General features: G+C 37.4%; 1 protein-coding gene across 2 annotated transcripts in view; it reads right to left on the bottom strand.

The window, feature by feature from the left end:
- LOC137284152 (dual 3',5'-cyclic-AMP and -GMP phosphodiesterase 11-like) overlaps positions 1-13,383 on the bottom strand; it is a 112,016-nt gene that overhangs the window by 47,383 nt on the left and 51,250 nt on the right. For both annotated transcript variants that reach the window (XM_067815841.1, XM_067815843.1), the window contains exons 2-4: positions 4,870-5,031; positions 2,173-2,262; positions 949-1,086 (exon numbers count right to left, since the gene is read on the bottom strand). In XM_067815841.1, coding sequence (XP_067671942.1) covers positions 949-1,086; positions 2,173-2,262; positions 4,870-5,031 — 390 coding nt within the window. The remainder of the gene's footprint in view (positions 1-948; positions 1,087-2,172; positions 2,263-4,869; positions 5,032-13,383) is intronic.

The following is a 13,383-nucleotide window of genomic DNA, read 5'->3' on the forward strand; positions in this document are numbered from 1 at the left end:
TAACGTCCGAGTTGAGGATCAAAGCTGTCAATATGACTGTCCCATCAGTCACACCACATATATCAGATATAATCTTTCACATAATCATTACACAACTGAAGCTTCAGCTAATCCCAATGAATACATTATTGAACTTACCCAGCAGAACTTATGAATATATAAAATAAAATAGTAGTTACTTATCATGGACAGCTTGTCAAGGAACTGTCAAGGATGTAAGTTTTCTCTTTCTCTCTCTCTGCTTTGTGAATGTATCACGTATAACACTTGGCTGAACAAATTCATTGTAGACAATTAAGACATTGTATATCTATTCTTCATAAAATGTCTTCATTATTTTTTATTAATTATTAAGAAAAAGTCATAATACTGTGTGAATACCCTGGAGCATGCACATCAATATTTAAATGTGGTTACTTCCATTTAAAATATAATAATAACCATGAACAGGTAATTAAGTTTAGATGTCATGGTGACCTGACAACAATCAGATTTGGACCTCTACACTAAAAGAGGTGACATTACTGAACACTCATGTGAAGGTTTCCGTTCATTCATCAAATGGTTTCGGAGAGGGACACCAAACAAAAAGGACATAATCTGGGCATACTTGACTTTCCCACACTGACTGTACATACAGATCCCATATCCTACATACCAAGGTCCTACATGTATATGTTTTAGTTTTGATAACATCCATTTACTACGATAACTATAAAGTTGGGTTCCATCACTGAAAATTCATGAACTGGTACAAAGAACACTGTGTACATAAGAAAGTGTGTACATGTGTCTATGGCAGTGTGCGGGTGCCTATACCTCCAGTGTGTACATGTGTCTATGGTAGTGTGCTAGTGTAAATACTACCAGTGTGTACATGTGTCTATGGTAGTGTGCCGTGTCTATACTACCAGTGTACACATGCACTATGTGGATCAACTGGCCCACCTTCGAGTGATCGTCCACAAGGAGCACCTGACATCTCTCACACTGCAGCAGGCACTGTGTGTGCATCATGATCTTGTGGATCAGGTTAGCAACATTACTCTGTTCTTCAAATATCACACGGGCGAGATCCAGTAGCACCTGGAATAAGAATATCTTTCTGTGTTATATAGCTCCACACCAACAACAGAGGTGGCAACACAGTCCTGTAACATGGGTTATATAACTCAACACCAACAACACAGGTGGCAGCACAGTCCTGTAACATGGGTTATATAACTCAACACCAACAAATCAAATGGCAACAAAGACCTGTAACATGGGTTATATAACTCAACACCAACAACACAGGTGGCAGCACAGTCCTGTAACATGGGTTATATAACTCAACACCAACAACACAGGTGGCAGCACAGTCCTGTAACATGGGTTATATAACTCAACACCAACAGGACAGGTGGCAGCACAGCCCTGTAACATGGGTTACATAAATCAACACCAACAGGACAGATGGCAACACAGCCCTGTAACATGGGTTACATAACTCAAGACCAACAGGACAGGTGGCAACACAGGCCTGTAACATGGGTTATGTAGCTGAACACCAACAGGACAGGTGGCAACACAGGCCTGTAACATGGGTTATGTAGCTGAACACCAACAGGACAGGTGGCAACACAGGCCTGTAACATGGGTTATGTAGCTGAACACCAACAACACAGACCTGTAACATGGGTTATGTAGCTGAACACCAACAAGACAGGTGGCAACACAGGCCTGTAACATGGGTTATGTAGCTGAACACCAACATAACAGGTGGCAACACAGACCTGTAACATGGGTTATGTAGCTGAACACCAACAGGACAGGTGGCAACACAGGCCTGTAACATGGGTTATGTAGCTGAACACCAACAAGACAGGTGGCAACACAGACCTGTAACATGGGTTATGTAGCTGAACACCAACAGGACAGGTGGCAATACAGACCTGTAACATGGGTTATGTAGCTGAACACCAACAAGACAGGTGGCAACACAGACCTGTAACATGGGTTATGTAGCTAACACCAACAGGACAGGTGGCAACACAGGCCTGTAACATGGGTTATGTAGCTGAACACCAACAAGACAGGTGGCAACACAGACCTGTAACATGGGTTATGCAGCTGAACACCAGTGATGAAGTTACTGTACACAGAAATGCCATAGTTTGTTACAAACAGTACCTGGTTCCTTCTGTTTTCAAGTTGAGACCTTTCATATAGTTGAGCATTTTTCACACCAATACCACAGAATGCAAGATATGAGGCAAAGACCTGCAACAAAGATTGTAAGGACAATAAAACATTTCATCAATTAGCAATCCAGTAGATGGGCAACTGTAAATGTTGTCTATAAACAGTCCAGAACTGGAGACAGCTATCTTGATGTCATCTATAAACAGTCCAGAACTGGAGCCAGCTTGATGTCATCTATAAACAGTCCAGAACTGGAGACAGCTATCTTGATGTCATCTATAAACAGTCCAAATCTGGAGCCAGCTGCATTAATGTCATCTATAAACAGTCCAGAACTGGAGACAGCTTGATGTCATCTATAAACAGTCCAGAAGTGGAGACAGCTTGATGTCATCTATAAACAGTCCAGAACTGGAGACAGCTTGATGTCATCTATAAACAGTCCAGAAGTGGAGACAGCTTGATGTCATCTATAAACAGTCCAGAAGTGGAGACAGCTTGATGTCATCTATAAACAGTCCAGAACTGGAGACAGCTTGATGTCATCTATAATCAGTCATCAGTCAGTCAGTCAGTCAGTCAGTCAGTCAGTCAGTCAGTCAGTCAGTCAGTCACTTAGAGAAATTCTCTTGATAACTCTAGCAATGATGCACAGCATGGAAACTCAAAATAATTTCGACATGTAAATGAATCAGATGATACAAAATGTATTCTCTAATTAACATTAAATTGGGTATATAATTTAGTTAACAGCTTTAACATTTTGATTACACATTTGCTCAAGAAATCTGGAACTCGTAGGATCAGTAGTTTTGGAGATATTTGAAGTTGAAATTGAAAAAATTTAACTAATTTTGATTTGTCTCCCCTTTGCCTTGAGATTTTAATGGGGAATATCTACACCTCGATGGGCATCTGCCTGATTTTTTCCCAGTGATTCTGTCCACTGGTGCTCTTTGTAGCTCTGGTACAAATCTGGTGGAATAATGAATAATAACAATAATAATAAAAACATGAACAATTACAATAGGTCTCCTGCTTAGCAGCAAGGAGCCCTAATAATATTTTTTAATTCAGCATGATCTTGCTCTCTGGCGTGACATTATTACCCTGACAGAATTGTACTTTCAAATCTGCTACTAAGCGCAAAGCGCAACTGTATAGGTCCAAGTGTTAAGCCGTTTAACTTATTGTTAAACAGTGCTTCCAAAGTAATTTGTACAGTTTGAAAGACATAGCTGAAACTATCAGCAATACATATATGTCTAATTTGCAGGTTACAGCTACACCTAACAGCAATACATTCTTTTCTAATTTTCAGGTTACAGCTAAACCTGCCAGTTATACATACATTCATCTCTAATTTACAGGTTACAGCAATACATCTATGTCTAATTTACAGGTTAAAGCTATATCTGTCAGTTACACACTCTTCTCTACTTTACAGGTCAGAGCTACACATGTCAGCAATACATCTACATGTACTTTACAGGTTAAAGCTACACCTGTCAGCAATACATCTATGTGTACTTTATAGGTTATAGCTACACCTGTCAGCAATACATCTATGTGTACTTTATAGGTTATAGCTACACCTGTCAGCAATACATCTATGTCTGATTTACAGGTTATAGCTACACCTGTCAGCAATACATCTATGTGTACTTTATAGGTTATAGCTACACCTGTCAGCAATACATCTATGTCTGATTTACAGGTTATAGCTACACCTGTCAGCAATACATCTATGTGTACTTTATAGGTTATAGCTACACCTGTCAGCAATACATCTATGTCTGATTTACAGGTTATAGCTACACCTGCATATTGGTAACTTACCAACACTATGTTATGTTCTATAATACCATCACAATTTCTGCTGTGCTGGGATCTTCATATGCCTTCTTTAGATACATATGGTAAATCCCATGAACTTTCTCCAAACAGCCACCATTCTTCAACACCTCCATTACACAAATATCAAAAGTGTATCTTATATATATTAATTTTTTTTTCAATGATTACCTTGTGCATTTGTACTTAAAATCAGAGATGAGTAATTGAGGCAAGATATTTCAGAATATGTCACAAACATCTTCCAACCTTTCTAAGAAAGATATGTTGGTAAGCAAAAGGTCACATAAATTTCAGAACCACTGTAACTGGTTGTTAGGCAACTGATAATTAAAAGCTTGTGTTACAGGGTTATCCTAAGCAAAGATGCTGCTACACTCAGTAAACGTCATAACTGCTCCATGAACATCTGACAGCTGAATGACTAGACAGGTAAGAAACATCTCGAAACTGTCTAGACAAATACATTTCTCTTCTTTAACTAATATGCATATTTTTCATATTGATTTCATTATTTATCAATGCAGCATCCCCCCCCCCCAACACACATTCACAATGGCATCTAAACACTATCAAACTGACCTTAGGCTACAGTAGATCAATAGGAAGTATGAATCTATGTTGCAACTGCTATTCAATTACATACTACTCTTTTCTTTGAATACAACAACAACAAAATTAAAAATTTAAAAATAAGTGTCCTAGATGCCACCTATGATATGACTGTACACGTCTACAAAAGCTATACTGATAATGTTTGGTGCTGAATTATGTCTCGTCACAATTTTACCCAAGCATTAAAATACCAAACAAAACTTTACATCATCTCACCTTCTCATCATGTTCATCAAAAGGTTCATCTCGGACACTGATTTTGTTAATGGCCTGTGCTACCCCAATGACCTCTCCGTCGCTATCCTTGATGGCCATACACAGGATACTTCTGGTCTTGTACGCCATCTGGACATCAATATCACTGTTGAAACGAGGATCCTGAAATATAACACACAATCCCAAATATGCTTCTTAAAATGAAATATGCATCGGTGATAATGATCTTCATATAAAGAGGATACTTATCAATAAGTGACATGTTAAGCATTACAATTACACGATGCCATTTAGGAAGTGGTCAAATGCAACATATGTCATATTTGGGATTTCACTTCCTCAGTAAAGCACAAATTCTAGTGCTTTTTTGGTTGAGTCCCATCCGAGATTCGAACCCGCACCCTCAGAGTCAGGCACCTAATCCCCAGCACACAAAGTCAGCCGCCTTACCCGCTCAGCCAATGCGACTTCCACAAAAATGAAAGTCGGACAACTGGTAGTCTAGACTGCGTACTTTGTGTACCCCTCTGACAAGTGTGAATTGGCATGGCTCCCACGGCTGAAAGCTATGATTACACGATGCCATTTAGGAAGTGGTCAAATGTAACATATGTCGTATTTGGGATTTCACTTTACTGAGGAAGTGAAATCCCAAATATGACATATGTTGCATTACAATTACACTGAAAAAGTTCGTCTGTGAGGAAGGTGAAGGGGTCTCAGTGAGTACTTCCCAGGTGTCAATAAGTTTGCCACATCTGCAACATGATGACTAAACAAAGGACATACTGGGATACAAGGGGAGACAGGGATGAGTTTGTTCTCATAACAGTGTCCAACTGTAAGTCACTTTGTATGAAACTGTCACTGTGGGTGATACCAACATGCAGGAATGACAAAAACACCAACATCATGTGAGCAGCTTGGCATTAATAAGCCATAAAACTTTCAGGCTCTGGCTACCAAAACACATATCTTATTAATTGTTCAACTGCAAAGTTATGGCAAGAAGAACTGAAAGAGTTGGATGCTGGTGGACAACCGGAAGCAGATGAATCACTGTGAGCTATTTAATACCACCTCAGACTCACCATTGCTTCTATGAAAATTGTCAAGATTGTCTGTCCCTGTTGGAAAATCTGATCCACCACAACAGTAGCATCAGTTCCAGGAACGTGAAGGGTATCTGACCAGACAGCCACAGGCATTGGTTTAAAACTGATACAAGTGGTGTCACGCATGTTCACCTCCTCAAATGTTTTGTCACACATGGGATATCATCTGATTTAGTGCTGGCAGGGTAAAGATGCGAGTAGTAATCTACCACACTAGCAAAATACACCTGGTGCACATCCAAGGCAGTTTCATGGCTGCATGTTAAAATCTTAAAGCTGCACTCTGTTGAGCTGATATGGTATATAAACAGCCTCTTTCAACATGACAGTGCTACACCACATACAGCATATGTAACAGCAACATGCCTCTGCAAAACACTTAACAGGTATTCACATCACTTAGATTTTACATGAATCAAACTGTATCCAATGGTCCTTGCAGCAGTCTGTATGACTTTCAGAACTTGGGTTATTAAAAGATGTTATTGAAATGTTTTATTGATGACAGTTGAAGTACCTATCAACATCCTGATGTGATCCTCAAACTTGAAGCATTCCAAGTTCATGCTTAAGGGTATCTATCGGCAGTCTACATTTACAGTCAAGTGGAGATTTATCCTTGGAAAATGACGTCTAATTGATGAACGTAAGCTGTTTCACTAAAAAATACCAGGTAGCAAGTTCTTGCCACCGTGTTTTACTATCAGGTAGGAAAATAGGATTTTAAATAGCACATTTGCTACCTCAAAGCGTTAATTTCAAAGCCTGACTTTCATGCCAAACTGTGTTGTGATAGAAACAGCAAGACCACAGCAAGAATCAGCCATGACTTTTCAGTGTGTGGCAAGTATCTGGTAACTTACTAAATTGCTATATGCCTTTGGTTATTATTATCTGAAATATAGATAAAACCACAATAAAATAATGCAATTTAAGAACACATTATTCATGAAAAAATAACAGTTTCAGATACTATGTGTTCAATCTCATCAACATTCTTCCCACTGTTGTTTCTGGATATTTTATCCAGAATTTAGTAACACACATTCCATGAGATTTTAACATCTTTTGATTAGTCAGTCTTAATCAGAAAAGCATACTTAAAACTACATTAAAGTGCAAAGGTCTGTGGAGGTCATGGAGTCATGTGCTATTTGGGACATCTATCAAAAAAAGAGCCAAATGTTAAGGGTTGTAGTCTCCCTTGCTTCAGTTACCAAAACAAGTTATTACATTTGACTTAAATGAGAAAATGTACAGTACAAATGACCTTCACTTTGACCTGAGTTTACATGGATAAAATATTTTTAATTTCAACCCTGCCTGAGGATAACAAGTACCAATAAGCTACAGCAAATCCATCTTTGTCACTAAATACCAGACATTTGATGACCTGTCTCATGACAAAGTGTCCGCACAATTTTCTAAAGCTATGAAGGAGCCATGCATGCTGTGTTATTCTCAAAAACAATTATCATGAAATGTTTCCAAAACAAAGTGTGGCAGCAAGAGTCAAATTCAATCAAAACCCTAAAGAATTGCCATTATTGAATGATAGTAAGATAAAATTTATTTACCATCACCTTGAACATTATTGCCCTTATACAGCTCTGTCTGTCTCTCTTTCTCTCTCTCTGTGCGTGTGAACCCAGTTATTCTAATTACAAGGCCACAAGGCCACCCCTCTAAAACACTGGACGACATCGCCTTTGGTGAGGGCATGCATGAGGAATTCTACTAGTTCTTTAGGAAGTTTTGAGTTGAATCAAAATGATTCACTTTCAGAATCGACAAGCAAATGAACAATCACTGTATAATGTATCATGGTCAAAGCTCTGATTACATTCAATCTGGAGAGAAGAAAATAAGAAAATCGATTTTGCAAATGATTTAAAATGACTTCTTCATAGCAGACTTAGTTCTTTAACTGTTCATATATCTTGCAAATTTGAAGAATTTCCAAAATTAATTTAAGATTCAAGATATTATTTATTTATTCTCTTAAATGACAATTTTTAGATCGCATGTATCTTGTGCAAATGACATACATGTTGTCAATGACTCTCAAGACTTTAATCAAACATATCCACCAATAACGGCTAAATAAAACAGCTTTCACATTGTGCTGTGTATTACCTTAACCTTTAATACCCACTGTTGTGATGAATTCTACAGCGCCTTAAGTGCAGAGCAGCTGGTTTAAATTCTCCACACAGGTGCTGTGACTAGCTCTCAATGTGCATGATCAGGTCGTGTTAAGACTGACTCTTGGCAGCCTATAATTGCACTTGGAGGCACACACCTGCCTTGTTTGTGAAGAGATAACATTCTACAGCTGTCTTCATTACAAATCTCATTCCAATGCACATGATGTGTAAGAAATCTGGCTCTTCAATTACTTTAACTGCCCTATAAAAAAAACCAGAATCAGCCATATTTGTTGAGAAAGAACAAATTTCCATTAGGAAGCTGCAGGCATGTGTTGTTGGCCTACTTTAGTCCGGTAAACATATGTGACTGTGTGTCTGACTCCACTACTGGAGTCATAACATTACCCTAACTGAACAGTTTGCTTCAGATACACACTGGGAAAAATATGGCGTTATATTAGTGAGTCATCGAGTTCATTTTGATGAAAATACCATAAAAGATGAATGCCAGTAGTTTTTCTGTCAAGGTATTTTGAACAACTGTTCATCAATGCTCTACAACTTGCAGAGTTCATTTTTTATTCTTATTTAATGAATGACACAACCACTTTTGACATATGTGTGTTTATCTGTCATTTGATGTAGTAGTTAACATAACAAGTGTCCTTGGAGAGGTTACTGTGAGGTTCAAACAAACTGATAGCAAAATAATCAAGATCCATAACCTTTACTGTTAAACAAGCCTGTGCTTATAGCAATGCTCCAACAATACCATATTTGCACATTATTTTAGCATTATTACCATTAAGGGTTTTAAAGAGTTTCAATAAATACATATACAATATTGGACATTTACAAAATGCTTGTATCCTAGTACTTTAGCATGCTCAATGCAATGAGACATAATTACCCTGGAAAACCCTAGCTGCCTGTGAGCCACTGAGTTGTGCTCAGAAAACGAAGCCCATCCCTCCATTTTGAGACTAAGTCCTAAACGTTTCCATTGAAACTGGGAAAATGATAAATGACAAAAATCTGCAAATAGCAAAAGGTACCGCTTTAGGGTCTCCCCTACATATCTGCCAAGTATTGCACAAAGATATTTAGAAGTTTTTGAGCTGTGCTCCAGAAATGAAACCCATCCCTCCATTCTAAGACTAAGTCCGAAACGTTTCCATGGAAACCCAGAAAATTATAGATCACAAAAACCTGTAAATAGCAAAAGGCACCACTTTGGAGTGTGCCACATATATCTACCAAGTTTTGCTGACAGATATTAGGAACTTTTTGAGATGTGCTCTGGACTTTTGAGACAAAGTCTAAATTGTTTCCATGGAAACCAAGATAATAAGAAATCACAAAAAACAGTAAATAGCAAAAAGCACCATTTTAGCTTCTGATTGGTATATCTACCAAGTTTTGCAGAAAAATAAAGACCAGATTTTGTGTTCTGCTCCAGAAACGAATCCCATCCATCCATTTTGAGACTAAGTACGAAACATTTCCATGGAAACAGAGAAAATGATACATCGCAAAAACCTGTAAGTACCAAAAGGCACCACTTTAGGTTCTGACTGATATATGTAACAAGTTTTGCAGAAAAATATTGAATGGTTTTTGAGTTCTGCTCCAAAACATTTCCATTGAAACCGGAAAAATAAGAAATCACAAGAACCTGTAAATAGCAAAAGGCACCACTTTGGGGTCTGCCACACTTATCTGCCAAGTTTTGCAGAAAAATTTTGAATGGTTTTTGAGTTCTGCTCCAAAAATGAAGCCCATTTGTCCATATTGAGACTAAGTCCAAAACATTTCCATGGAAACGGAAAAAATAATAAATCACAAAAACCTGTAAATTGGAAACGCACCACTTTGGGATCTGCCACACATATCTAACAATTTTTGCTGACCAATATTACAAAGTTTTTGAGGCGTGCTCCGGAAACGAAACGGACCCCTCACTTTTGAGACTTTTAAGCTACATACATGTACTTGTCACTGATGTATGTAACAAGTTTTGCAGAAAAATATTGAATGGTTTTTGAGTTCTCCTCTGGAAACAAAGCCCATTTTGAGACAAAGTCGGAAACGTTTCCATGGAAACCGAGAAAATAATAAATCACAAAAATACGCAAATAGCAAAAAGCACAACTTCAGGTTCTGATTGATATATCTACCAAGTTTTGCAGAAAAATATAGAACAGTTTTGTGCTCTGCTCCGGAAACGAAGCCCACCCCACCATTAGACCAACACCAAAATGTTCCATGGAAAAACAAAAAAAAATAAAAATGCCAAAACTCTGTAAATAGCAAAAGGCACAACTATAGATTGAGACTATTATATCTATCAAGTTTGCTTTAAAAATATTGGACGTTTCCTGAGTTATGCTACAAAAAAAAAAATGATTACGGTATGACGGACGGACGGGCACACAGACGAGGTGTCAACTATATCCCCGGGGATATACATGCCGGGGGGATATCAAGGGGATGAACTGAGGTTGGTCGTTAAACTTACATACATAATGTAACATTCTCACTCTGATTAGAACAGTCAAGACCTCGACTCATCTACAAGATTGCTTTATCTATAGTAATATATAGTAATATAAGAGTAAAGCTCCTTGAGCATTCAGGATATTCCAGTACTTTTGTCTCAGTCATTTCACATTACATCTGACACCTCATGAAGATCAGCCAATGTGTGAAGATGACTGGCTACCTAGGATTCCCAGCCTTGGCGTATTGTGGCAGGTTGACTACTGCTGCAACCGAGGTAATGTTAGCAACACTGTCTGTATTGCTATAAGTAATTTATAAATACCATTGTACTGTACTGCCACTCTCACTCTTTCTTGGCAGGATTTCTACTTTTTGTACAATTAGTTAACTTAAGATAAATTGTTAAATACACACTTCTTTGCTGCTTGATTGTTTCACATCAAACTGCTTTGTATACAGATTTTGACTTGAATCATAGTTTCAGCTTGGAAACTGAAGCGTGACATCATCTTGACTCAGTAGCCAAGATAAAGTCCCCTGCTCTGGTGCATGGTGTTGGCTGCCATTGTCTCCTAAACATATTGAATCCAAAACAGGAATAGTTACATTCTGTCAAGCATGCCTATATCTTATGTTGTCAAGTGTTAACATGCAAGACTTAACACATCAAGGTTACCTCTTCAGATTATATCTGGTTCTACAAACAATCAATACAAACACATGACGTTCTCGAGAACATGCATATTTTCTGGCTGACAATGCTGGACAACTCAAACCATCCTTCAACATCTCTCTCCTATGAAAGGATATAAAATCAATAATGATGGTTTGAAGAAGAACATCACTAATACACGAATCCTCTCAAAATAAAACAGTTAATAAAACCCACTTGAATACAAGCCAAAATGTCTTCAAGGACGTGACTGAAAATAACACATTGCTATAACATCACGTCACATGTACAGAGTATTGTGGGTATGTTGGTGGATTTCACATCTTCTCACTAAACCATACCCAGTTTATTCAAAACATAAACGACTGAACAAAATGACTGACCATAACTGTGACAAACTATTTCACAGACATTAATGTAATGTCGTCATGCAAGTGTCATATTGATTGTCACAAGAAGTTTCAATAGATGCATAAAAGAAGATGTTAAACATTGTTTTCAAGTCTAATTTGGTAGACTGAAATGTCAACAATAGATATGTATGCTTTTCATGTCAATCAGAGAACAAGTACTAAGCACTGGTACGAGGGTTAGCAAGCACATCTTACAAAATGTCCAATTTCCAGATTATCCACAAAAATAAATCTGATTTTGGTTCTAGTAATTTTAAAGAAATTATAAATCTGTGCATGAAATAAGCCCCACCCTGTATTTTTACCAATTAATTTTGTCTGATATGAAATATTAATCTCTTTCGAAAACAAACCCTTCTTCATATAATAGAACAAACATTTGACATTTCAGAAATGAAAACATCACTGAAACACTGAAATTTAGATGCACTTTGATTAGGATGACTGCCTATATTTAAAACAGGTGCTTTTTCTATTGTAAAACAAGTTGGAACAAGAGTCATCAGAAGATGCCATATGACATTAAGGACAGTTACTTAATGTCTTTTTAGACTATGTTTGAACTGCTTCCATGGAATTCATGAAAAATATACATGTCATATATTTGTAAACAGCAACAGGCACCACTTTGGGGTCTGCAACACATAGTTTTGCTGAAAGATATTAAGAAGTTTTTGAGTTCTGCTCCAGAAACGAAGATAAGTCGTCCATTTTGAGACTGTTCTGCTCCGGAAACAAAGCCCAGCCGTCCATTTTGAGACTAAGTACGAAACGTTTCACAAAAACCTGTAAATAGCACAAGGCACCACTTTAGGTTCTGACTGATATATCTACCAAGTTTTGAAGAAAAATATTGAATGGTTTCTGAGTTCTTTTCCGGAAACAAAGCCCATCCCTCCATTTTGAGACTAAGTCCAACAAGCTTCCATGGAAACTGAGAATATAATAAATCACAAAAACCTGCAAAAGGCAGTTTTGCTGAAACTTATTAAACAGTTTTTGAGTTCTGCTCCGGAAACGAAGCCCACCCCACCATTAGACTAAGACTAAAACATTCCATGGAAAAACTAAAACAATAAAAATGCCAATAATCTGTAAATAGCGAAAGGCACAAACATAGGTTCAGATTATCTGTTCTAAAAATATTGAACAGTTTCTGAGTTAAACTCCGGAAAGAAAATGTTTACGGATGAGTGGACGGATGGATGGACGGACAAGGCATTAACTATATCCCCATTGCTTTACAGGCTGGGGGTATAAAAATGAAAATAATGGTCGATTGTTATGGCCTATTATTTCTTGTGAATAGATGAAAGTTTGTAAAGTAAAACTTAGGAAAAATTACAAACAAAAAACTAGTACAAATTTTATAATGCAGTAAAAGTTGCTTTACAAAAAACCCTAAAACAAATAGATTTTAGCTGTAATTATCAGTATCTCTCAAGGAAAAGTGTTTATTCAATATAAAAAACTCAAAATCACGACAAAATTAGCAATCTGAATTATTGGAAAAAGAATCTTTGACATTTGGGTTCTTCCTAATTATGCATAATTAAAGCTACTTGATGTGTTGTCTTGGAATATAACACAACTGCTATTTTTGGTCCAAACTTAACTGTGTAGTTTCAGCTGGAGAGGAATAGTTACATGTATAGTGTCAT

The sequence above is a fragment of the Haliotis asinina genome, chromosome 5 (assembly GCF_037392515.1).
Source record: "Haliotis asinina isolate JCU_RB_2024 chromosome 5, JCU_Hal_asi_v2, whole genome shotgun sequence".
Taxonomy (NCBI): Eukaryota; Metazoa; Mollusca; class Gastropoda; order Lepetellida; family Haliotidae; genus Haliotis; species Haliotis asinina.